The 26805-nt window shown below is 42.4% G+C and overlaps 1 protein-coding gene across 6 annotated transcripts in view; it reads left to right on the forward strand.

Moving 5' to 3' along the window:
* Positions 1–26805, forward strand: part of LOC147378256 (uncharacterized) — a 407307-nt gene that overhangs the window by 320906 nt on the left and 59596 nt on the right. For all 6 annotated transcript variants that reach the window (XR_015145635.1, XR_015145614.1, XR_015145627.1 and 3 more), the window contains 2 exons: positions 3530–3626; positions 21570–21693. Coding sequence is in view for 2 of the 6 variants with exons in the window: in XM_086351333.1 (XP_086207459.1) it covers positions 3530–3626; positions 21570–21577 (105 nt within the window). In the remaining 4 variants the exon portion in view is untranslated. The remainder of the gene's footprint in view (positions 1–3529; positions 3627–21569; positions 21694–26805) is intronic.

Consider the following 26805-nt stretch of genomic DNA (forward strand, 5'->3'; position numbering starts at 1 on the left):
TTTATGTGCCATTGGAAGACTTCGTCTCCAAGGGAACAAATTTGGTTTGCAATCAGTGAAATGAGAGGTGGTGTTATTACAAGTTGAAGAAAGCCATTCCATGATACCCTCTTCCTGCCATGTGTAGAAGTCCTTGACTTTTGCTTGCTACTGCTGGGTAAACTCATTCCAAGAGTAAACCTGGATTTAGTCAATTATTCCTTAATTTGTCTGGACTATACTAGGGCTGGGCCAACCTCATGAGCATGGGACCTATGAAGTCTCTTATTCTTCTGGACCTTCTGTTCTCAGTCACTCAATCATGTCTGACTCTTTGCAACCCCATGGACTGTAGCTTGTCAGGCTACTCTGTCCATGGGATTTTACAGGCAAGAATTCTGAAGTGGGTTGCCATTTCCTTCTCCCGGGGATCTTCCCAATTGGAGGATTGAACCTGCATCTCCTGCATCAGCCGGCGGATTCTTTACCATCAAGTCACTTGGGAAGCCCCAAAGTCTCTTATAGTTGCATTTAAAACTAGCACAATGCAGTACAAAGATGAACAACATTCTTACTAATAATTTAAATTTAGATTTCTCTTTATTTAGAACAACACTGTGACAAGTGAGAGAGACCACAGAACAAAGGAAAAAAGCTTTATATTTTAGTATCCTTAATATCACAGTTTTTCTGCTTTTTGAACAAGGGGGTGTAATTTGCATTTTGCATTTGGCCCCATAAATTGTGTAGCTGTTGCTGTACCAAGGCACAGATAAGTGTAATTTAGAGATTCATTCACTCATTCAACAATTGTTTATTGAACATGAACTTGGTACAACATGTGCCAGGTATCAGTTCAGTTCAGTTCAGTCGCTCAGTCATGTCCGACTCTCTGCAACCCCATGAATCGCAGTGTGCCAGGCCTCCCTGTCCATCACCAACTCCCGGAGTTCACGCAGAATCACGTCCATCGAGTCAGTGATGCCATCCAGCCATCTCATCCTCTGTTGTCCCCTTCTCCTGCCCCCAATCTCTCCCAGCATCCGAGTCTTTTCCAATGAGTCAACTCTTTGCATGAGGTGGCCAAAGTACTGGAGTTTCAGCTTCAGCATTATTCCTTCCAAAGAAATTCCAGGGCTGATCTTCAGAATGGACTGGTTGAATCTCCTTGCAGTCCAAGGGACTCTCAAGACTCTTCTCCAAAACCACAGTTCAAAAGCATCAATTCTTTGGCACTCAGCCTTCTTCACAGTCCAACTCTCACATCCATACATGACCACAGGAAAAACCATAGCCTTGACTAGACGAACCTTTGTTGGCAAAGTAATGTCTCTGCTTTTGAATATGCTATCTAGGTTGGTCATAACTTTCCTTCCAAGGAGTAAGCGTCTTTTAATTTCATGGCTGCAGTCACCATCTGCAGTGATTTTGGAGCCCCCAAAAATAAAGTCTGACACTGTTTCCACTGTTTCCCCATGGAGATTCAAAAACAAACAAACAAACCAAACCCAACCAAAACAAAGGAACTGGTTTCTGACTCCCGGGCCTTAGCATCTGGTTTGGGGAGAAACACCTGCCATCAAGGCTTGTAGATATTTAAACCAATGTTGGTGCTGGCAAAAAGAAATGAAGTGTCTAGCAGTGAGCTGGAGATTGGACAACAGAAGGAGAAAACACTCTGCAGTGACTGCATCTGTAGTGATTGTGCAGATTTTTCATAAGAGAGAATAAACTAAGACCTTTTACATGAGAAAGAAAAAAGGAGTATTGAGGCCTGAATCTGTGGCCAGGAGTGAATCCTGTTTTTCTCGATGATAGAAACAGCCTGGAAGGAATTTGCAGAGGCGTTATTTCAGATTGTATCTGACTGTTCAAACTTGTAAGATATTTTAGAAATACTCTTTTTGTTAAGACAAAACCAAGTAATTAGAACTAGGCACACAGAGATTGGAGGCTTTCTCATCTTTTACTCCAACTTTATAAATTATGAGAGAGGCCCTGCAGTTATCTTTTGTCAAATCTGAGAGAGTAACTGTATTCTGCTAGTAACTGTCAAAAGTAGGACTGAAACCCACATCATCTGATGGCAAATTCTTCTCTACTACATTCCAATTATCTACCCCTTCACAATCCTTAATTCAACAACTGTTCTTACTTTCCTTTTCTAATATTAAGAAATTAGAAAGTGATAGTATTTCTGCCTGGAGAATTCCATGAACAGAGGAGGCTGGCAGGCCACAACCCATAGGGTCACAAAGAATCAGACAGGACTGAAGGGACTAAGCATGCACACATGAATAGTATTGTGCAGAAGATTTTTGTCTTTTGCTTCATTTCAAAACTTACGTACGGGGGCTTTTAAAAAGTGAATGTTTCTGGTGCAATTCGATTATAATTTATCTTATAAAAAACAATTTCTCCCTAACCACTCTCACTCTGAGTGAGGAATGCCTGTGTTCTGGAGCCAGCCTTCTGGTGTGGAAGAAAGATAGGCTTGTAGTCAGGCCTGGGAGGAATCTGAGTCTGCCGTTGGAGAGCCATATGCCTTTGGAACTGTGATCAGCCTCCTTGAGCCCCAGCCCCCCATCTGTAAAATGGGCACAGTATTGACTGCACTGTAGTGATGTTGGAGAGTTTGATGAGATGAGGTGGTGGAAAACCCCACAGGTGTTCAGGTGCTCAGCGAATGCTGTTTCCTTCTCTTAAAAGACAAAACATTTCCTCTTCTCTTTACCTCTTTTAAGGCTTCTCCATGGTGAAATTGATCCTTTTATGTCAATGGCATATTTTATCTGCATTTGAACTTGAGAAATTTCTAAGACTTTTAACTTTCTGTTAATATATTGATAAAGAGAGGAAAATGTGACTTTTCAGTTTTAGTATTTTCCTTCCATGTCTACTTTATATCCCAATGGTGAAATCCTAGAACACTAAAAATTTTAGGGGGGGTTGAGTCATCTAGTTGAGTAATTTAAAAGTGATGAGGTACTTTGAGTATAACCATAATAGCTGTCATTTAAGAAGGCTTTTAGACTAGGTCCTAGTCTCTGCATTTGACCATATTAAATTTTGTTAAATCTCACAAAGAGTCTTTGGGGAAAGTCTGTTATTGTGTCCATTTTACAAATAAGGAAGCAGAAACAAGGAGTTAAATAACTCATCCTAGGTCACTTGGGCTGGCCCAGATACCATGTCCCAACCATTATGCTAAACTGCCTTAATTACAAGGCATTTCAGACACCCTGATTTTACAGGTGGCTGAGATAAGGAAAGAGTAACTAACTGACTTGCCCAATCTCATCCAGCTGCTTCAGTGAAGGGGCAGGACTGGAGCCCCAGGATGGTGACCCTGGGATCATGATCCCCAAGGGCAAAGTTCTCTCTACTCCCTGCCAGAGTTACTGGCAGGACAGGCTCATGAGAGGCTCAAACTGGGAACCAGCCAAGCTAGAACTAGATAATAGTATTTCTATTCCTGTGCCTTTCATTAAAGATGCATGATTTTTGTAATTCTTTCCTTTAACAGTAATTGCTATGTTTTGTCTTTCAGAAACCTGGGCAGGAGGAGATAAGCCAGTATATCTGCCTGTTGAGCCTACAGTTAAAAATAATTATAGAGAACATGGTGATGCTTCGGAAACTGTTAGGTGATATGACATTTTTCAAATCATACTATTTTTTATGTTATTCAGTTCTAGTTTGGAGGAATTATGTTCAGAGAGAAAGAAGAGTAGGAAAAGGAAAGTCAGACACAGTCATTTCTTTCGTGGAAAGTACCTGACCATTATTATAAAAAGGTGGATGCAGATGAAATTTGGATCTACTGGTTACCTATTACTTATAAGTTACTTATTACAATAAGTCAGAATTACTTATTGACTATGTGTACCCTTTTCCAGATTCCCTGGAGAAGGAAATGGCAACCCACTCCAGTACTCTTGCCTGAAAAATCCCATGGACAGAGAAGCCTGGTAGACTACAGTCCATGGGATTGCAAAGAGTTGGACACGACTGAGCGACTTCACTTCACTTCACCCTTTTCCGAAAAGAATTTGGTGTTTACAACAAGATTAGTAAGCCATTTTTGTGATGCAGCTGTAAGCTGCTGCTGCTGCTAAGTCGCTTCAGTCATGTCTGATAGACAGCCTCCTACCAGGCTCCTCTGTCCCTGGGATTCTCCAGGCAAGAACACTGGAGTGGGTTGCCATTTCCTTCTCCAATGCATGAAAGTGAAAAGTGAAAGTGAACTTGCTCAGTTGTATCCAACTCTTAGCGACCTCATGGACTGCAGCCTACCAGGCTCCTCTGTCCATGGGATTTTCCAGGCAGTAGTACTGGAGTAGTACTCCATTGCCTTCTCCGGCTGTAAGCTGAAGGGGAGACAAAGAGGCCCGCTGTGAGGGTTAGTGCTGTACCTGTGGTTGAACAAAACCTTGTGTTTTGGTGGCTCAAGTTTCGTCATTCTTATTCTCCAGAAAGGAAGGAACATAGCAATGGTGTCTACAGGAGGCAGTGTTTGTTTATTTTTTAATTTGAGTATAGTTGCTTTATGATATTGTGTTAGTGTCTGTTGTACAGCAAAGTGAATCAGCTACATGTATACATATATCCTTTTTTCTTTGGATTTCCTTTGCATTTAGGTCAGCCCAGAGCACTGAGTAAAAATCCCTGTGCTATACAGAAGATTCTCATTAGTTATCTATTTTGTACATAGTAGTGTATATATGTCAATCCCAGTCTCCCAATTCATCCCACCTACCCTTTTCCCTCTTTGGTATCTATGCTTGCTCTCTACATTGTGTCTTTTTTCTGTTTTGCCAATATGTTCATCTGTACCATTTTTCTAGATTCAACACATGTACAATGTTGTACGATATTTATTTTTCTCTTTCTGACTTAACCCATCCTGTATGACAGTCTCTAGGTCCATCCATGTCTCTGAAAATGGCAAAATTTTGTTCCTTTTTTTAAAATAACCGAGTAATATTCCATTGTATATATGTATTGTGTGTGTGTGTGTGTGTGCGTGCGTGCTCAGTTATGTTCAATTCTTTGTGACCCCATGGATTGTAGTTGGCCAGGCTCCTCTGTCCATGGGATTTTCCAGGCAAGAATACTGCCTCAGGTTGCCATTTCCTTCACCAGGGCATTTTCCTGACCCAGGGATAGAAGCTGGGTCTCTTGTGTCTCTTGCATTGGCAGGCAGATGCTTTTCTATTGTGCCACCTGGGAAGGCTGTATGTATATACTACATCTTCTTTATCCATTCCTCTGTCTATGGACATTCAGGTTGCTTCCGTGTCTTGGCTATTGTAAACAGTGCTGCAGTGAATACTGGGGTGCATGTATCTTTTTGAGTTATGGTTTTCTTTAGGTATAGGCTCAGGAGGAGAATTACAGGATCATTTGGTACTTCTATTTTTAGTTTTTCAGGGAACCTCCATACTGTTCTCCATTGTGGCTGTACCAATTTACATCTTTACCAGCAGTGTGTAAGTGTTCCCTTTGCTCCACACCCTTGAGCAAAGTTTATTTTAATGAAATTCAAAGAGTAGTTTCTCCTAAAGAGTGTGATATAGGGAATAATAACCAGTAACAGAACAGTCACCGTATTAGCAGTCTGGGTTCGCCAGAGAAAGAGAATAGGAAATCTCTTCATCTATCTCTGTCTCTGTTTGTATCAAGAAACTTTTGTAAGGAATGGACTCACGTGATTATGGAGGCTGACAGGTCCCAAGCTCTGCTGTCACAGCAAGTTAGAGTCCGAGGAGAGCCGATGGTGTAGTTCCAGTTTGAGTTTGAACGTGTGACAACCAGGAGAGCTGATGGTGTAAATTCTAGTCTAATCCCAAAGACAGAAGACCCACCTCCCAGTTCAGCATCAGGCAGAGAGAGAATTCTCCATTGCTTAGCCTTTTTGTTCTATGCAGGCCTCCCGTGGATTGGGTGAAGCTCTCTCACATTGGGGAGGGTGGTCTTATTGATGTAAATGCCAACCTCATCTGGAAACACTGTCACGGACACACCCAGAAGAATGTTTCACCAAATATCTGAGTGCCTTGTGGCCCAGTCAAGTTGACACATCAGATTAACCATCACGAATCCCCCTCTTTTCACATGCAATCTAATGCAGTTCTCTAATTCATGACACAGGTAAGAATCAGAATTTTGTACTAGTGTAAATCTATATTCCATCAAGAGTTCAACTTATAATTTACTTATAATAAATACTCTTTGAAGGAAAATGAGCCTGTTTTGGTGAACACAAAGATAGGCTATCAGGGTTTTGGATGGTAGTTGCAACCTTACCTCAGCCTCAGTCCCAAAGATCTGCATTGTGATTTGATTGCACAATATTGAGACAAATTCACAGATAATTAGCTATATAATGTAACATTCTTTTTTTTTTTTTTTTTGTAGCTTGACTTGATATAACAGAATACATTTCCATGAAATGCATTTGGATGCTGGAAAGAGGAAAGTAGGGAATGTTTGTTTTAATGTAAAATCATTGTTGACATTGGCTCATGTTTGACTTAGAAGAATCAGAGAAAAGTGTTAATGCTAAGGACTGAGGACAAGCTGTAGAGACTCCACATTATTTCTCATTATGATGCAGCTGTTATGCTTGAATCTAGATTGAACAGCTGAGCCTGGCCAGCCTGGCATTGCTATAGCATGCATATGGACTGCAGCCACCCTGTAGTTACTCATATGCAATTTAGTGTCTACAGGTCTGGATTTAGTGCAGGGTAAAACTACTCACTTTCTGATGAATAATATGTTTATTACTGTTAGTAGGTCGCAGTTAAGTACTACTCCTTATATGTGCTGGGTAACTTTTTGAGTGGGGGTACCTCCCTCTCTTTCTATAGACACACACACATGCACACACACACACGCGCACACACACACCTTCGATGGTTTAAACAACAAATGTTTATCTATTCCCAGGTTGGAGGCTGAGTCTAAGACCACAGTGGTTCTTTATGAGGGCTTTCTGGAGGAATCTGTTCCAGGCCTCCCTCCATGGCTTGTGGATGGCCATCTTCTCCCTGTGTCTTCATGTTGTCTTTCTTCTGTACATGCCTGTGTCCAAATGTCCTTTTCTTATATGGACACTTGTCATATTGCATTAGGGCCTAACCTTCAAAACTCCATTTTAACATGATTACTTCTGTATAGACTCTGTCTCTAAACAAGGTCTCTGAAGTACTGGGGGTTAGGACTTCAGTGTATGAATCTGGGAACAATTCAACCCATATTTATACTGTATGTACTGGGTTGGCCAAAAAGTTTGTTCAGGTTCTCTGTAACATCATATGGAAAATCTCCAATGATCTTTCTGGCCAATCCAATAAGATTATGTACATATAATTATATACAGGTGTAGTTATATATATATATGGAGAAGGAAATGGCAACCCACTCCAGTGTTCTTGCCTGGAGAATCCCAGGGATGGGGGAGTCTGATGGGCTGCCATCTATGGGGTCGTACAGAGTTGGACACGACTGAAGCGACTTAGCAGTAGTTATATATGTGTGTATATATCTACATATACACATATAAATGCATGTATAGTTATATATGCATATAGTTATAATTATGTATGTGTATCAGTTCAGTTCAGTTGCTCAGTAGCATCTGACTCTTTGCGACCCCATGAATCGCAGCATGCCAGGCCTCCCTGTCCATCACCAACTCCCAGAGTTCACCCAGACTCACGTCCATCGAGTCAGTGATGCCATCCAGCCATCTCATCCTCTGTCGTCCCCTTCTCCTCCTGCCCCCAATCCCTCCCAGCATCAGAGTCTTTTCCAATGAGTCAACTCTTCGCATGAGGTGGCCAAAGTACTGGAGTTTCAGCTTCAGCATCATTCCTTCCAAAGAAATCCCAGGGCTGATCTCCTTCAGAACGGACTGGTTGGATCTCTTTGCAGTCCAAGGGACTCTCAAGAGTCTTCTCCAACACTACAGTTCAAAAGCTATGTGTATAGAGGTATACTATATACCTGTATACATCCATAGTATAGTTATACGCATGTATATAGGTATAGTATATACACAATATGTATATATGCATGTGTTTGTGGATGTGTGTATATGTAGTAGGCATACCTCAGAGGTTTTGTGCGTTTGGTTCCAGACCACTACAGTAAAGCCAATATTTCAATTAAGCGAGTCACACAAATGTTTTGGTTTCCCAATGTATGTTATGTTTAACAGTGTACTGTAGTCTAAGTGTACAATAGCATTGTGTCTAAAAAGAACGTGTGTACACCTTAATTAAAAAACGCTTTATTGTTAAAAAATGCTAACCATCATCTAAGGCTTCAGCAAGTTGTAATCTTTTTGCAATAGTAACACCAAAGATCATCTATCACAGGTCACCCATGACAGATGTAATAATAATGAAGAAGTTTGAAATATTGTGAGAATTACTGAAATGTGACACAGAATAACAAAGTGAGCAATGATGTTAGAAAAGTGATGTCAATAGATTTGCTTGACACAGGGTTGCCATAAATCTTCAATTTGTAAAAAATTCAGTGTCTGTGAAGCACAATAAATGGACGTATGCCTGTACACATATGTATGTGTAAAGTATGCACATACATGCACATTCATTTAATCAGGCCTATGAGGTAGGTTCTGGGTTTACTGTCCTTTTAAATATGAGGAAACCGAAGCACAATGCCCAGTCCCTCACAGCTGCCAAGTTCAGGAGCTGAGGTTTGAACTCAGCCCCTCATCCCTGAGACTGTGTCCAGGTCACACAGCAGTGAGTTTTCCTGGCAGCACAAAGTGACATGTTGATGGACTGCAAAGGGTTAACATTTGGGAGGTATGCTCTTAAAAACTTTAAAATAAGCTAGCTTACTGAATTGTGGCATGATGTGGAAACGACACGTGAAAGGCAGTTCTACAGCCCTCCAGAAACATCATCTGGTTTGGAAAACTTGTGTACTTGAGATGTTTATCTGAAGTTGGAGAAGCTTTGTACCGAGCAAGCAGTCAGTAAGCAGCCAGAGGCTCGTGGGCTGGGTCTCTGTTTCCCTCCCCTGGCCTGCTTGCGTGATCAGGTTCAGCTGACTCTCTTGTACACACACAACTGTAAGTAATCCTGAAAATCAGAGGCTATAAGTAGTTATGGCTGATCCAAAGTGTGAAGACCCCACATGGTGGGATGTGGTGGGGGAAGATCACAGCCGCGGGTGTGGGAGCACAGATGTAGGCTTGCTCATGGGCTTTCATCTCCGTGTCTTCCATCCATGGATGGCTGGTCCCCCAGAAGGGTCACAGGGAGATGTGGCAGAAAGAGGAAGTCACTGAGGATCTGACACTTGGGTCCATCCTTTGCTTTCCCATTGTCTCTCTGATCTAGAACAAACTATGTGACCTCTCTTTTCTTTGGTTTCCTCCTGTGCAAATTGATACTGGTTGACTAAATCATCTTCCCTTTTCTGTTTTTTAAAAAATACTTATTTATTCATTTGGCTGCATCAGGTCTTAGTTGCAGCATGTAGGGTCTTTGATCTTCGTTGTGGCCTTCAGACTCTTAGGTGTGGCACATGGGATCTAGTTCCCCTATCAGGGATTGAACCCAGGCCCCCTGCATTGGGATCAAGGAGTCTTAGCCACTGGGCCACCAGGGAAGTCCTCCCTTTCTGTTGATGGGTCTCTGTGGAGGGTCTTCCATGTGGTAGGCACTGTGGGGTACAGGAGTCTGAAATGCAAGGCGTCTGGTGGTTCAGAGCTTGGTCTCTGGAGCTAGTCTTCATGAGCTTAAATCTCAGTGCAGCAGCTGACAAATGGCTCCCTTGGCAAGTTAATTTCTCTCTCTAGGCCTCAGTTTCCTCATCTATAAAATAGGAATCATTAAAATAATAACCATCTTAATAAGTCAATGCTTATAAAGATTTAGAGCTAAGATTGTCTCATCCACACTCTGTGTTTATTAAATAATAAGCCCTCTCTGGCTTTCCCCCGCTATTTTGTATGTGTATCTTTCTGTTTTTTTAAAAGCCATTTCTGTCTGGCTTTAAAGAATTTACCCTGCTGTTGTGTGGTTGGGTAAACATATAGTGATAAAATTAGACATAATTGCTAAATCAATACTATCATATTTTAGGAGGTGACATGAGCTGAGGGGTCTGGAAGAGTCAGGAGGACTAATAGATTCAGATGACAGAGGGAAAAGGGCCCTGGGGTTCACTGTGTGCCAGGCACTCAGCTAAGGGCTTCACACACATTTCCTCTTGGTCTTTAAAATAATCCCAGGCAGTCAATCTTGTTTTCCCCATTTTCCAGCTGAGGAAACTGAGACTTTAGAGAGGTCAGGTTTGGCACTAAAATTTCTAAGTGACAAAGCCAGGATTCCCTGGGGGCTGTGAGTTCAGGAGGTGGCAGGTGGGCTGTCTGGAAGTGTTCTTGTGGTCAGAATAGTGACAGGACTGCAGTGGCCCAGACACGAGCTGGCTACTTGCACCTCCCTTTTCAGAGTCCTCTGTGGTCTCAGGGGTCCCTTGACAGGTACCCTGCTGGAGTGCTCCTTTAGATTTTGCTCATTATTGTAGCAGTACTCGTGTCAATATTTTATAGTCTGATTTGATTATACTTTATTCTCAAGGCCTTAAAAGAAGAGCATATTTTAAAAGATGAATAAATAAATGGTTGAGCTCTGTGTGTTGTTAACCACACTTAATGCTCATAGAGTTTTCCTTGAAGAGCAGGAATGATGCTCTCTGTTCATGGATTTCTGAAATCAATTATGTTTTTGTTAATTGGATTTTGTTCCCCTTCTTTTGGCCTTCCTCTGACACAGAAAATAAAATCTGGGGGTTCGGGCTCTCCTGATGGATGGCACCCAGGGGCAATACAAGCATTTTTCACTAGTCTCTTTGTTTTTCCAGAATTCTCCGAATGGCCATTTATAAGTCTAAGGGACCCAGGGTCAACTTCTATTTATGTGACAGATTCCTTATGTTGGTTTATTTCACCTCAAAAATCTAACCCCGTGGAAATATTTCAGGATGTTGACCTTTAAGCATTGTGGATAAAATCGTGCTTCTTCCCCATGCTTACCAGCAAAAACAACCACTGCAATTATAACCATAGCTGCTACTCACTGAATGTTTAATACATTCCAGGCACCCTGTGAAGGGCTTTTCATGCATACTCTCATTTACTTCTCCCAGTGACCCTGTGAGCCAGGTGATTTTTTAATCCTGTTTTACAGATGAGGAGACCAAGGCTTAGGGAAGGCAAAGAGCGTGCTTAGTGACACGTTTCTAGCTAGATATTGGTGACTAGTGAATTCCAACCTGGTCCTGCAATGTCAAATTCCTCAATGTTCTTTAAATGCAGATCTAGCAATGAATGGTCTTACCTTCTCCACCAGTCTTGGAGCACACTGTTGTGTGTTTGAGATTCACAAAGTAAAGCAAGCAGACCCATCAGCTCAGAGATGGGTCTTTGGCTAAACTTTGGAACACTTACTCCCAGAGCGAGCAAACCGCGGTGCAGTGCCACACAGCCTGACCCGCTAAAGGGCCAGTGGGACTTGGGGCCTCACGTTTGACAGCTCGAGGGATCACCTGAAACCGTGGATTCCTACACGCTGCCTTCCTGCTCAGCCGCCCTTTTCAGGTGCCTGGTGTTCCAAGTAGGGTGATGGTTGACAGGGCCTCGTTTGCCTGAATTCCTTCATTTCAGCACAGAATGTCTATCATCCTGGGAAACCTTTCAGTCTTGGGCAAAATGAAACTAGTGCTCCTCCTCCTCTAAGGGAGAGTTCAAAATCACCAGCCTGGTCTTCGGCATCTCACTGTCAATCCCATCAGTCTACAGCTCTTTTGTGTCGGGAGCTCCGTCAGCGCCCAGCTTGCTGGCTAGAAGCTGCCTCCCGACAGAGACTGTTGCCCTGTCTAAACTCCGGTCAGGACTCCCTGAGTCCTCTTCTCCACTAGGCTTCAACCTTGGCCTGTAAAGACCTGAACAAACACTAACATGGTTTCTAACAGCTCAAGGCTGAATCCCTAGGATGACCCCTAGCCTCCCTTAAAGTGCCCACCTGAGAAAATTCAAGGCTGCTAAAATAATTTACTTTTTGTTCCAGCCAATACCTGAAGATAGGGCCCCTGCCTCCCAGGCCCTGTGGGAGAGCAGGAGCCTGCCTATAATAAGCTCCAGTTAGCAAACCTAGATGGTTTCACATGGACCAACCCCCTTCTAGCTGGTTGTCATTTTCTTTATTGAATTCCCCCCATCCCCACCTCCAGCAACCCTCTCCCTATTCACTCATCCTCCCTTTAAAATGCCCAGGCACCTCTGTACACATCAAAGTTGAGTTCAGTTCCTGCTAGACCCTTTTCCCTATTGCATTAGTATATTGCTGGTTAAAATCTGTCCTTACCATTCTAACTAGTGTCAGCCTTCATTTGTCTTTGACACCTTCTATATCCTGTGTTGCCTCCACCTCCTCCCCTCTTCACCCCCTCCCATGCCCCCCCTCATCTCCTTCCATGCCCCCATATGCACAGGATCTTCCCTCTGAGGTCCTGCTTAGTCCCCATGCACCTGCATTGCCTGCTTCACTCTACTCACCCACTTCCAGTTCTTGGTCGTCTCCTTTTTTTGATGACCTGTATCACTTGGATGTGCTGCTTCTCCCTGGGGAAATAAGATATGCTATATCATATTTCTTTCCATGAAGAGATCTTGTTTCTGCTTCTGATTTGGGCCTCTTGAGGATAAGAACAATATCTCATGCTTCTTTGTGTACTCAGGCCTCAAGTAGGCTCGTACAATGGGCAGCCCAAAGTGGGTGTTGTCAGTGATGTTGTCGAATAAGCAACTGTCCAGTCGTGGCATTACCTGTCTTCCCTTAGAAAACAATGGCTCTCCTTTTGAAAAACTCTCAGGCCACTGGGAGATATATGATATATATTATTGCTTGGATGCACAGGGTAATGAAGCAGCTAAGAGTATAACCTTTGGAGTCCCATTGGCCTAGAATTCCTTGCTCTTAATTCACCTTTGGAAAAAATCACGGGCAACTTTATTTCATCATTTATGAAACAAGCATATCACGTTCCTCACTGGGTGATTGTGATCATGAGCACTACATGTCATAACAGTACCTACCACATAGTAAGTACCAGTAAATGGAATCAGTGAAAACAATACACCAATCACACAAAACATACCATGGATAGAGTTAAACAAGTGTAGGGTTGAAGGGGAAGAAAGGAAAGGGATGAAACAATATGGAGCAAACCAGGTGCCAGGAGCTTTGAGTCAGGGATCTGGAAAGACTTCTTGGGTGGCAGAAGGAGAAAGAAAAAATGCTTTTTACTTATTGATCTTCTATCTTGTGCACTGCATTTCATTGACTTCTCAGAACAGTGCTGTAAGACATATATTTACCCCATAATTTATAGTATTGACACTTTTCTGTGGTCACAGAGTTTATAAGAGGCAAAGCTGAGATGGACCTGAAACTATCTTACTCCAGATTCGTGTTTTCCTCATGTTACCAACCCCTGCCTTACCCAGTTACAAGTGTGTGTGCTTGCATTGGGTGGTTTCATTAAAAACTTTTAACATTCTTGGGAGCTAACAATCGTTGCTCTATCTGCTGTGATTAAAAATACATGGGACTGGGTTAAGACACTGGCTTTATCTGTAAAGTTCCTCTAATCTGTCTTGAATATATTGGCTTGGCAAATATAGGATATCTTGAACTGTAAAGAATAGAAATCCTACCTAAAATAGTTTAAACAATGAGGAAGTGTACTGTTTCTTGTACTAGAGGACAGGAAATAGCGCAGGCTCCAGGCACAGTACCTAAAAGCCTTGGGACTGCAGCTCTGTCCCCTGCTTACCCTTGTCTGTGTATAGGCTCTGTCCTCAGAAGGGCTTCCCTAACAGACCAGACAAGTGCCTTCTTTGTTCTTTGTGAGTGAGATAAAACTCATTTCTTCCATTATGGACTAAGTATTCCTCTCTTCAATCCATTTGGATTGTGGATCCAACCCTGGCCCAATAGCAGCCAACAGGGGAAATACTCTATACTGATTGGCTCAAGTCAAGGTACCTGAACCAATCATTGGCAAGAAGGATAGGATGACTGTGATTGGCTGATACTAATAGGACTCATAACTATAGTCATGGTTTGTCCTTAGATGATCAGGGGAGGGGACTGAAATTCTTAATATGTTACATCTCCTACATCAATAAGGATGGATGCTTTCTATAAAAAGCAGTAAGTCTATCTGTTTTAGACTACCTGATTATCAATCTTATCAATATCAGTACCCAGCTGTAATGTGGGTTTTCCTAAGAATAAGAAAGGGAGCATAGATCCTGGGTAGGCAGTCCACAGTGACTGCTTAGTCTGTTATGTGTCTAACTGAATATTAGGCTTAATGGACAGTGAAGGTAATCTCCCACCCTGTTTTTCTAATCTTGACAGCTCTATACCAGTGGCCTAAGCAATTAAGCAATCTTACTTTTAACCTGCGCTGTTAAGATTAGTCTTCTCTAAAATGTGAGCATACATGTGACATGTGACTTGACCTAGCCCAAGTTCAACTCCCTGCTGTGTAGGGACCTGATAGCAAGTCAGCCTAAGCTGCATCTCTGTTTAGTGCCAGGGCAGAATACAACTCTGCTGACCACACAGATAGAGTGAGGGAACCTAGACTCTGCAGAGAGGGACCTCCCACCCCAAGTGGAAGCTTTAAAAGTCCTTAACCAGTCTTTTCTTCAGTTTACTCAGTTTGTACAAATCCTGACTAATTGGGAACATAGGCAGCTTAAATCAGCTTACAGATCTGATTACAGAAGATTTTAAGAGATGTGCAGTTATAACATTTTCAAGTGTGGGCAGTAACTCAAATTAGATTATAGAGAGATGTCTTGTAAAGCCCCTAATATGTATATAGATAAAGATGATTTGTAATGAGCTTATCAATTATTTGTATTTAATTCCTTGCTATGAAAGTGCTTCTGGTGGCTTAACACCTGGTGTTCTGCCAATTACTTTAACCTTTTCCCCCAGAAATCTTGTTTGCACTATTGATTTGGACTATCAATACAGACTCTGAAATAATAAGGTTTTGGCCTATTCCTGATTTTACAAAGAAGATTGAAATCTTATGTGTTCATCAGGTTGATTTTTTATTGGACACACAAAAGGGTGTTTGGTCTTTGGGTGCCAGTTATTTGCAGTCAGCTGAAAAGATTTATTTTTTTGCCTTTTTTTTTTTAAGGGACTATGTGGAAACTTGATCCCTAGACAATCTTAAATGGAAGTGCAGAGGGGCAGGTTGCATACACTGAATGTGAAGAGTCAAATCAATCCAGGGAAATGAACTGTCTCTAGGCTGGCAGGGTGGCCAAGTTAAAGGAGCACAGGATCACTAGAATACCTGTGTTCTGTTCCTTGCTTAATACTAGTTGGCTGTGTGACCTTGGACAAGTCATTTAACTTCTCTGAGCCTTAGTTTGTCCAGGGTTTCACTACTCCTGCAATGGCAAACACTCCTAGTCACAGGTGCAAGACAGAAAACACATGTGGTTAGAGAGGACTTGGGGAAAAAACAACAATGAAACAGCTGACAGAACGCCAACTTCAGTGTGATGGTAGGGGGCAGTTGGGGATGGTGGGGATTGAAGCAGAACACAGCCTTGTGGGACAGTCTACTAGTCAACTTCAAGCCGAATGCAGATCTCATATGACCAGATCTTCTGAGTTTTTTGAGTTGAAAAAATCCAGATTTTTATATAAATTCTTTCAGTTTTTAAGTATACTGCGTGTAACAATAAACCTGTGTGAACTGCCATGCTGAACACCATGCGGTTTCCCCGTCATTCAACGTGGGGGTGCTAATTTGCAACTTTCAGACAAGAAGAACTCAGAAATCCATTGCAGGTGCAGAGTGCAATGGCCTTCTGAGTATCATGTAGATCACTCCTTAGAGTCACACCAGCGTCAAGGCAGAAGAGGTCTTAGAGGGTTTCTGGTTTGCCTCTCATGTCCCATCCCTGGCAGTTGTTACCTAACCTCTGTTTAGGTTGTCCACAAGCCAAACTGTCTGGAAAGGGACCCTGTTTGAAGTTCTTTCTTGCATTGAAAAGAAACCCCTCACTCACCAATTTGTCTTCTTGGTTCTAATTCTGTCATCTGGAGCAACACAGAGGACATCTTTGTCTCTTGAGGCTCTAGACCTCTATAAGCCACCCATCCCGCAACACAAGTCAGAGAACAGCTTCTTGGGCAGTCAGGGCTTTGAAAGGTCTTAGAGCACAGAACCCTGGATAAATTAGAGATGTTTTGTGAAAAAGAATTCAGTTGGCACCCCTTCCAGCATTCCTTGTGCTGAGGTTAAGTTTCCCACATTTGGGGAGGGGGTTGCTGGGTGGTGTGGACTGGAAAGCCACATAGCCTGTTAGGAAGTTTGAAGGATGTAGGGTCTCTTTCAGAGGGTCACCACTGGGGGCTCTTTGTCCTGTAGGAGGGTCAAGCTGGGAGTATCATTCTGTCCTCGAAGGGTTGTCCTGTGACCTGTGTCCAGTTCTCACCTTACTATAACTTTTACACACTTTCTCTGCACATGGGGCTGACCTGGAATCACTTTCTTCTGCAGCTGCTTCCCAGGCTTTGTGATAGGAGAGCAGAGGAGGGCTTTGGGTGGGTTGGACAGGGGTGGGCAAGTGTCTGCTGTTTGCCTCTGCAGGCGTCCAGTTCAGGGGCCGCTGGGAGCCTGTAACTGGATGTGGAGCAGATCATAAAGAGAGGCAGAAAGGCTCAACTGCTCTTCAGAGCTGTTCTGTGAGGGGTGAAATGCTTCTTTCGAAATGTGACTGCATTATTGTAGAGTCTTCATGACATATTGTGGGGATAAGCTTTCACATGCTCTGTGATTCAACCCATAAGTCCAGAACAGGGAAATTAACTAGGTGTAATAAATAATATAGAATCTGGTGAATATTTAGGATCTGGTAATGATGATAAATCAGGTTTGAAATGCTCCTTGAGGAGACTGTGAGATTCTAAGAAATGAAGCCAGGAAGATTGATTAGAACCTATTGCTGTTCAGAAAATCTACTGCAAAAAAATACAGGGAGGTATTGCTAGGCTAATAAGAAAGGCGAATACAATCCACCTTTGCCTCTAAAAACCAAATGGGAGTAATCAGCAAATGTCATTGCTCTTAGGGGTGAATGGACAAGGGAGCAAGAGTCACCCCATGATGTGGGGGTGGAGAGGGTTGTTGATTTGATCTGTGACAGCAAAGAGAGAACACATTAGATTTTCTCTATGGTCCTTACTTTCTTTAAAGCCTTATTTATTTATTCATTTATTTGTTTGCTTATTTATCTCCCTAATTTTAAAGGAAAAGCCCTATTGAAGAAATAAAAGTTATGTTTCTAAGGGTTTGTGCCACCAAATCTTGTTCTTCTTAGGGAGTCCCATACTTGGTTTTCAGCTCTTTCTGTAAAGTTTCATATCCTACATTGTGTACAGCTGTACCATAATGAGTTTACATTTCATGTTCTGATGATGAATCACACTATTCTCCCAAAATTTGGCTCCACTTATTGGGTGAATTTAGCAGTAACATAAAATAACCCTTTTGGAAGTTATCTTGGGAGAGAGTACCCCTAAAACTGTGGTAGTAAAAAGAAGAAAAACCTAGACTGTGAATGGAGGAAACAAAGACTTGGGGAAGAGCGATAGCTGATAGTCAGCAGACCAGGGGTGATTTGTGCTGTAGGAGGAAGACAATGGACTTGGATCAGATTCAGCTGTGTGACTGTGGGCAAATTGCTTAACTCCTCTGAGCCTCAGTTTCCATGTGGATGAAATGGAGGAGAACACATCTGTATCTCATGGAAATTAAAGGAGAAAATGTGTATCCAAGCCTAGTGCTCAGTGTGGCACAGACTCATTCCCATCTCCTGACTGGGCGGTCTTCTGTTTTTACATATTCCCAATTCAGTCCCTTGCATGTATTGAACACTTGATATTTGCTGGTTAATGTACAGAGTCAGGCAGTCAGAGGGCTTCCTGGGTAGTGCTATGATAAAGAATCTGCCTGCCAGTGCAGAAGATATAAGAGATGCAGTTTCAATTCCTGAGTCTGAAAGATCCCCTGGAGGAGAAAATGGCAACCCATTCCAATATTCTTGCTGGGAGAATCCCATGGACTGAGGAGCCTGGCAGGCTACCGTCCATGGGGCTGCAAAGAGTCGGACATGGCCAAGCGACTGAGCACACACAGGCATTCAGCATCTTCCAAAATCCAGGAGGCAGACAACCTGCCTCAACGCTGCTCTTTGATCTCTCATTGGGAACCTGGGGTAAACAGTGGAGCCTGGATGAGCACCACACTATGGGGAAGGTGTCTGGTGTGAGACAGACCCTTGCTCTTCTCCCAGGCACATGTATGCACAAGCATCACATGCTGGGAGGACCTCGGTCAGGGCATGTTCCAGTTCCTTCCCTTCCTTCTGCCCCAGCTTCCTAGAGTCAAGAGAGGTGATGGTTCCAAATGAAAGACTAGTAATGTAAATAGTTTTCTTACAAATTAATATCTCATGGGAATTAAAAGGGAAAATGTGTGACAGTGACTCACTTTCTGTCATTTCAATGTGAAGTGTGGATAGAAATGTCAATTCTGTGTAAATAAATTATTTGATTAGACAGGACATCAGTGTGCCCAGTGGTTAGACTTGCCAAGAGATCCAAGGCAAGCTGGTAAGGGTTTCCCTCATTTACTGGGCAATAAATAATGCAGAAGCTCATCAGATTTGTCTGCTGACAGATTTGAAAGAATTTGATCCCCTGAAGCTAGGGAAGTGGTAAAAGAGAAAAAATATTGCCACGAAGCTGGTTTCACTGCTTGAGAAATCTGAAGCTGCAAAAACCATGCTGAAATCATATTACAGATCTGTCTTCAGCTGGAGAAGGAAATTGAAAGTTAAAGAGAAGCTTCCCTCTCAGATTTGACTGTATTATTCATCAGCTTTCATACTGGGCGGTCTGTTTAAAGATTGGCCCATTAAGACTATTGTGCATTAACAAGGTCCTTCACCAACGGGCCATCCGTCCTGTGACTCCATTGTTTGACAGGAAGTGGATCATCCTAAAAAGAAGTCTCGGGGTGAACAGTGGTGTGTCACTGCTAGGCTTTCTAAAAATATGCGTGCTGTCTTCAATTGGCTGCAAATTGTAGCTGATTGAGGACTAGAGGTATTTTATGACAGATAAATACGCAGTTAAGATGTCCCTACTATCCCTGAAAGGGGACAAACAACTGCCTTTGGAATATGAATCCCCATATCACAGCCCTAAAATATTTCTACTAGCTACTTCTTTGAGGTATGAAAGGATGAAACTGCAATCATTTATTAACATTGAATTAATTTCATTGCTTAGACTAGCTCTCCCCTCACCCCCACCCTGCCCCTCATCCCTTCCTCTTTCTTTCCTCCCTTCCTACAAATACATGTCAGGCAAACTTCTAGGCTCAGGAGACACATCATTAAATACCACAGAAAAATTTCCTACCCTTGTATTGTGGTGCTTGAATTCCTCTGTGCATACATGTGAGCATGTGTGTGTGTGTTGTGTGTGTATGTAGGAGGAATCAGATACTAAGGCAGATAAATATATGTGTGTTTATGTATACATAATTGTACAGTCTTTTTGCCATTAAGAAGCTGATCCTGTGACCAGTTGCTTCAATCATGGCTGACTCTTTGCGACCCCATGGATGTAGCCCACAAGTCTCCTCTGTCCATGAGATTCACCAGGCAAGAATACTGGAGTGGGATGCCATGCCCTCCTCCAGGGGATCTTCCTGACCCAGGGATTGAACCCACATTTCTTATGTCTCCTGCATTGGCAGGTGGATTCTTTATCACTCATGCTACCTGGGAAGCCCAGATATTAGAAAAGTTAGCAGAGGCATTTAAGGCTCCAGAGATTTTTCCAGAAGCTCCCCACTACCTCACAGAGTGGTAAAAGGGGTCAGATTACAAAGTGTCTGCTGTTTGATTCCATGAGTGTGATCTTGGGCCACCTGTGAGTGGGAGACTCAGATGGTAGCCTGGGACAGGAGGCAGCTGTTACTCAAGTTCCTGGGGAACTGAACGGCCCCCAGGGGACAGGTAGGTCTTCCATATCAAGAAGATTGTAGGGCTTCATTTGACTAGCTCCTTGAGGCTCAGCCTCACCTTGGTTTGGGTCGGTGGTTCTCAAGATGGGGGCCAGGCTAGGGTCCACCATTCTGTATCAGGATCACTTGGTAGGCTGGATATCTATTGCTGGGGAAATTTTTTTTCCCATGAGAAAGTTATTTTTATTTCCATTTCATAGATGAAGCAACCGAGGTCCAAAGAAGTTAACCAAGTTTATAGTAGTGAATGACAGAGCCAGGTGTTTTTAACAAGTCATTTTTATGTTTTAGTCCATTATACATGAGGATAAGCTTTTGATCCTTTCTCCCTGGCAAGAACCAGGAGAATTCACCTGGTGTTCAGTCAGCTTGGGCTTCTATAGCAAAATGCCATAGACTGGATGGCTTAAACAATAAACATTTATTTCGCACAGTCAAGTATAAGATCAGGGTGCCAGCAGAGTTTGTTCTAGACTCCTTTGGGTTGTACAGTGCTTAATTCTCAATGTATCATCACATGGCTGAAAAAAGACTAGTTATGTTTCTGGCCTCTTTTTATGTAAGGGTGCTAATCCCATTCATGAGAATTCTGCCCTCATGACCTTATCACCTCCAGAAGAGCCACTTCCAAATCCCATCACACTGGGGACTCAGTTTCAACATGTGAATATTTGGGGGCCACTAACAGTGGTTGTATTCATTTTCTATCATTGTATAACAAAGTACCACAAATTTAGCAGCTTCAGAAAACCTGCATTTGTCATCTTACAGTTTCTGTGAGTCAGGAGTCCGGGCAGGGCTCAGCTGGATCCTCTTCTTGGTTTCAGACTTACTTTACTTAGTATAATAATTTCTAGTAGCATTCATGTTGCTTCAAATGGGATTATTTCATTCTTTTTTTAATGGCTGAGTAACACTCCATTAGGAGAAGGCAATGGCACCCCACTCCAGTACTCTTGCCTGGAAAATCCCATGGATGGAGGAGCCTGGTAGGCTGCAGTCCATGGGGTCACGAAGAGTCGGACACGACTGAGCAACTTCACTTTCACTTTTCACTTTCATGCATTGGAGAAGGAAATGACAACCCACTCCAGTGTTCTTGCTTGGAGAATCTCAGGGACGGCAGAGCCTGGTGGGCTGCCGTCTATGGGGTCACACAGAGTTGGACACGACTGAAGTGACTTAGCAGCAGCAGCAGCAGCAGCAACACTCCATTGGTATTTTTGTACCACATCTTTTTTATATTTGTTTGTTGATGGACATTAAGATTGTTTCCATGTCTTGGCTAGTATGAGTAGTGATGCTGTGAACATAGGAGTGCATCTACCTTCTTGAATAGTTTTGTCTGGATATGTGCCCAGGAATGGGATTACTGGATCATATGACAATTCTATTTTTAGGTTTTTGAGGAGCCTCTGTACTGTTTTCCATAGTGGCTGCATCACTCAGCTTGGTTTCTCATGAGGCTGCAATCAAGATGTTGACTGCCAGGCTGTGAAAGAATCCACATCTAAGTTCACTCAGGTAAGTGTGGTTGTCAGGCTAAGGGTCACAACTTCTTGCTGATGGAGACCAGAGGCTGCCTCAGCTCCTGGAAGCCACTGGCAGTTCTTTGACACTAGGGCTTTGCCTACATGTCCACTTCCATCATCAAGCCAGCAATGAACGTCTCTAGAGCAAGTCTTCAATTCAGTCTTCACATAACGTATTCATCTCTGTCGTATTCTACTGGCTGAGAATTAAGTCACCGGTCCTGCCCACCCTGAAGAGATTACACAAAATTGTGAATACCAAGAAGAAGGGGTCAGGGGAACCACATCTAGTTTGCTTGTTCTAAATGCAGTTTGCTGAGCTCACCTGGAGATGACCCAATCAGAATTTCTGGGGTGGCACCCAGGAATCTGCATTGCAGTGACTCCCAGGCACTTCCTGGTTGGAGAAGCCACACTGAGCAGCAGGGGCACCTGGCATTCCTTCTTGCTAGCGCTCCTAAGGCTCATCCAAGCCAGGCCTAGTACTGGTTTGTTGTTTTTCAGTCACTCCATTATGTCCAACTCTTTGCAACCCCATGGACTATAACCCACCAGGCTCCTCTCTCCATGAGATTCTCCAGGCAAGAATACTGGAGTGGGTTGCCATGCCCTCCATAGCACAATACTACTCAGCAATATCGAGAACAAATCATTGATACACAACTTGGACAAACAGCCAGGGCATTATTTTTGAGCAAAAAAACATAGGCAATCCCAAGAAGCTACTATTGTGGAGTCCATTTATATAACAATCAGAACATGATGATAGTTGAAATGGAAGACAGATTTAGTGGTTGTTAGGTATTAGGGGAGATGGATATGGTCATAAAGGATGAGGGATCCTTTGGTGTTGGAGTTGTACATTTTCTTTACTGTCATGATGGACATGTGAATCTACATAGGATGAAATTGTACACACGCAACACGTGTACACCCGTGGAGGATTCATGTTGATGTATGGCAAAACCAATACAATATTGTAAAGTAATTAGCCTCCAATTAAAATAAATAAATTTATATTAAAAAAAAGAAATTGTACACACACAAAAATGAGTACAAGTAAAACTGGGAAATTGTACTAAGACTGGTGGATTACTTGACTGTCAATATCCTGGTTGTGATAGTAGAGTGTAATTTTGCAAAATGTTACCTTTGGGAGAAGCTTTGAAATGTTTACAGGGATCTCTCTATAGTATTCCTTACAATGCACGTGAATCTACAATTACTGCAATAAGTTTTTTAATTAATAAAAACTTATTAATAAATAAGTAAATAAATTTTATTAGTAAAAACTAATTAATAAGTCCAGGGGCCTGGACTTCAACTTTCTCATCTCATTTATGCTGTCCCTCGTATCTGAAAGAGATCTTTGTTAAGAGTTATTTTTCTTCTTTCTTCTTTTACAGTTCCCTTGGGGAGGAAGTCTTAGTTTCATTTAAGTTATTCTCTTCTTTTTATAGGAATCTTCCTCCTTAGGTGACTGTCACTTTGGGCAAGAGCTTTGACCAGAGAAAACCTAAAAGCTGAGTTATGGAGTTCCTTGGTGTGAAGTGGAGAGGGAATGAGTAGAATCCAGCCTCTTCTTATTCTAGGGTCACACCTGTAAATGCAGTAAATCAGAAGCAAAGTCAAGATGCCAAAGGCACGCTCCAGCATAGCTTTCCCTCACCTGTTGTTGTTCAGTTGTTAAGTTGTGTCCAACTCTTTGCAGCTTCATGGACTGCAGCATGCCAGGCTCCTCTGTCCTCCACTATCTCCAAAGTTTGCTCAAATTCATATCCACTGAATCAGCGATGCTATCTAACCATCTCGTCCTTTGCCACGCTCTCTTCCTTTTGACTTACATCCTTCCTAGCATCAGGGTTTTCCCCCAGTATATTGGCTCTTCACATCAGATGGCCAAAGGATTTCAGCTTCAGCTTCAGCATCAGCATCAGTCCTTCCAGTGAATATTCAGGGTTGATTTCCTTCAGGATTGACTTTAGGTTTCATCCTAAACCAGGAGACTCTCGAGTCTTCTGCAGCACCACAGTTTGAAAGCATCAATTCTCTGGCTCTCAGCCTTCTTTATGGTCTAACTCTCACATCTTCATGCTGAAGAATTGATGCTTTTGAATTGTGGTGCTGGAGAAGACTCTTGAGAGTCCCTTGGACTGCAAGGAGATCCAACCAGTCCATTCTGAAGGAGATCAGCCCTGGGATTTCTTTGGAAGGAATGATGCTAAAGCTGAAACTCCAGTACTTTGGCCACCTCATGCGAAGAGTTGACTCATTGGAAAAGACTCTGATGCTGGGAGGGATTGGGGGCAGAAGGAGAAGGGGACGACAGAGGATGAGATGGCTGGATGGCATCACTGACTCGATGGACGTGAGTCTGAGTGAACTCCGGGAGTTGTTGATGGACAGGGAGGCCTGGCGTGCTGCGATTCATGGGGTCGCAAAGAGTCAGACATGACTGAGTGACTGAACTGAACTGACTGGAAAAGCATAGCTTTCACTATACAGACTTTTGTCAGCAAAGTGATGCCTCTCCTTTTTCGTACACCGTCTAGTGTTGTAATAACTTTCCTTCAAAGGAGAAAGCATGTTTAAATTTCACAGCTGCAGTCACTGTGACTGTCTGCAGTGAGTTTTGGAGCCCAAGAAAATAAAATCTGTCACTGCTTCTACTTTTTGTCCTTCTATTTGCATGAAGTGATGAGACCAGATGCCATGATCTTAGTTTTTTAAATGTTGAGTTTAAAAGTCACATTTTTCATTCTCCTCTATCACCCTCATCAAGAGGTTGTTTAGTTCCTCTTCACTCTCTGCTGTTAGAGTGGTATAATCTGTGTATCTGAGGTTGTTGATATTTCTCCTGGAAATCTTGATTCCAGATTGTTATTCATCCAGCCCAGCATTTTGCATGATGTACTCTACATGGAAGTTAAATAAGAAGGGTGACAATATGCAGCCTTGTTGTATTCCTTTCCAAATTTTGAACGAGTCCATTGTCACAGTTCCAGTTCTAACTGTTGCTTCTTGACCCCCATACAGGTTTCTCAGGAGACAAGTAAGGTGGTCTGGTACTCCCATCTCTTTAAGAATTTCCCACAGTTTGTTGTGATTCACAAAGTCAAAGGCTTTAGCATAGTCAATGAAGCAGAAGTAGATGTTTGTCTGAAATTGCCTTGCTTTCTCAGTGATCCAATGAATGTTGGCAATTTGATTTCTGGTTCCTCTGCTTTTTCTAAACGCAACTTGTACATCAGTAAGTTCTCGATTCACATAATGCTGAAGCCTAGCTTGAAGGATTTGGAGCATAATCTTGCTAGCATGTGAAATAAACACAAACTGTACTAATTTGAACATTTTTTGGCATTGTCCTGGATTGGGATTGGAATGAAAACCAACCAGTCTTGTGTGCCACTGCTAAGTTTTCCAAACTTTCTGGCATATTGAGTGCAGCCCTTTTACAGCATCATATTTTAGGATTTGAAATAGCTCAGCTGCAATTCCATCACCTCCAATACCTTTGTTTATAGCAATGCTTCCTAATGCCCATTTGACTTCACACTCCAGGATGTCCAACTCGAGGTGAGTGATCACATCATCATGGTTATATGTGTCATTAAGAGTTTTTTTGTATCATTCTTCTGTGTATTCATGCCACCTTTTAAATCTCTTCTGCGTCTGTTATATCCTTACTGTTAAACTGTCGTTTATCATGCTCATCCTTGCATAAAATGTTCCCTCCTATGATAACTCTAGTTTTCTTGAAGAAATCTCTAGTCTTTCCCATTCTGTTGTTTTCCTCTATTTCTTTGCATTGTTCATTTAAGAAGGCCTTATCTCTCCTTGCTATTCTCTGGGACTCTGTATTCAGTTGGGAATGTCTTTCCCTTTCTCCCTTGCCTTTCACTTCTCTTCTTTTCTCAGCTATTTGTAAAGCCTACTCAGGCAACCACTTTCTTGTTGTTTAGTCCCTAAGTGATGTCTGACTCTTTGTGACCCCATGGACTGTAGCCCCCCAGGCTCCTCTGTCCATGGGATTTCCCAGGCAAGAATACTAGAGTGGGTTGTCATTTCCTCTCCCTGAGATCTTCCCGATCCAGGTATCAAACTGGCATCTCCTGCATTGGCAGGCGAATTCTTTACCACTGAGCCACCATGGAAAACTGAAAACCACTTTGCCTTCCTGCATTTCTTTTTCTTTGGGATGGTTTTGATTATTGCCTCCTGTACAATGTTATGAACCTCTGTCCATAGTTCTTCAGGTACTCTGTCTGTTGTATCTAATCTCTTGAATCTATTTGTCACCTCCATTGTATAATCGTAAGGGATTTGATTTAGGTCGTACCTGGATGACCTAGTGGTTTTCCCTACTTTCTTCTATTTAAGCCTAAATTTTTCAATAAGGAGCTCATGACCTAAGCCAAGTCAGCTCCAGGTCTTGTTTTTGCTGAGTGTATAGAGCTTCTCCATCTTCAGCTGCAAAGGTTTGATTTTGGTATTGGCCATCTGATGATGTCCATGGATAGAGTCATCTCTTGAGTTGTTGGAAAAGAGTGTTTGCTATGACCAGCATGTTTTCTCAACAAAATTCTGTTAGCCTTTGCCCTGCTTCATTTTGTTATCCAAGGCCAAACTCGCCTGCTCCAGGTATCCAGATACTCCAGGTATCTCTTGACTTGCTCCTTTTGCATTTCAGTCCCTTATGATGAAAAGGACATTTTTTTCAGGGGTTAGTTCTAGAAGGTATTGTAGGTCTTCATAGAACTGGTGAACTTCAGCTTCTTCAGCATCAATGGGTGGGGCATAGACTTGTATTACTGTAATGTTGAATGGTTTGCCTTGGAAATGAACCAAGATCATTCTGTTGTTTTTGATGTTGCAACCCAGTACTGCATTTTGGATTCCTTTGTTGACTCTGAGGGCTATTCCATTTCTTCCAAGGGATTCTTGCCCACAGTAGTAGATATAATGGTCATCTGAATTAAAATCACCCATTCTTTTCCATTTTAGTTCACTGATTCTTAAGATGTCAATATTCAATCTCACCATCTCCTACTTGACCACATCCAATTTACCTTGATTTGTGGACCTAAAATTCCAGATTTTTATG

The sequence above is a fragment of the Bos grunniens genome, chromosome 2 (genome assembly GCF_055505025.1).
Source record: "Bos grunniens cultivar Pamir isolate PY7600 chromosome 2, Bosgru_T2T1.0, whole genome shotgun sequence".
Classification (NCBI taxonomy): domain Eukaryota; kingdom Metazoa; phylum Chordata; class Mammalia; order Artiodactyla; family Bovidae; genus Bos; species Bos grunniens.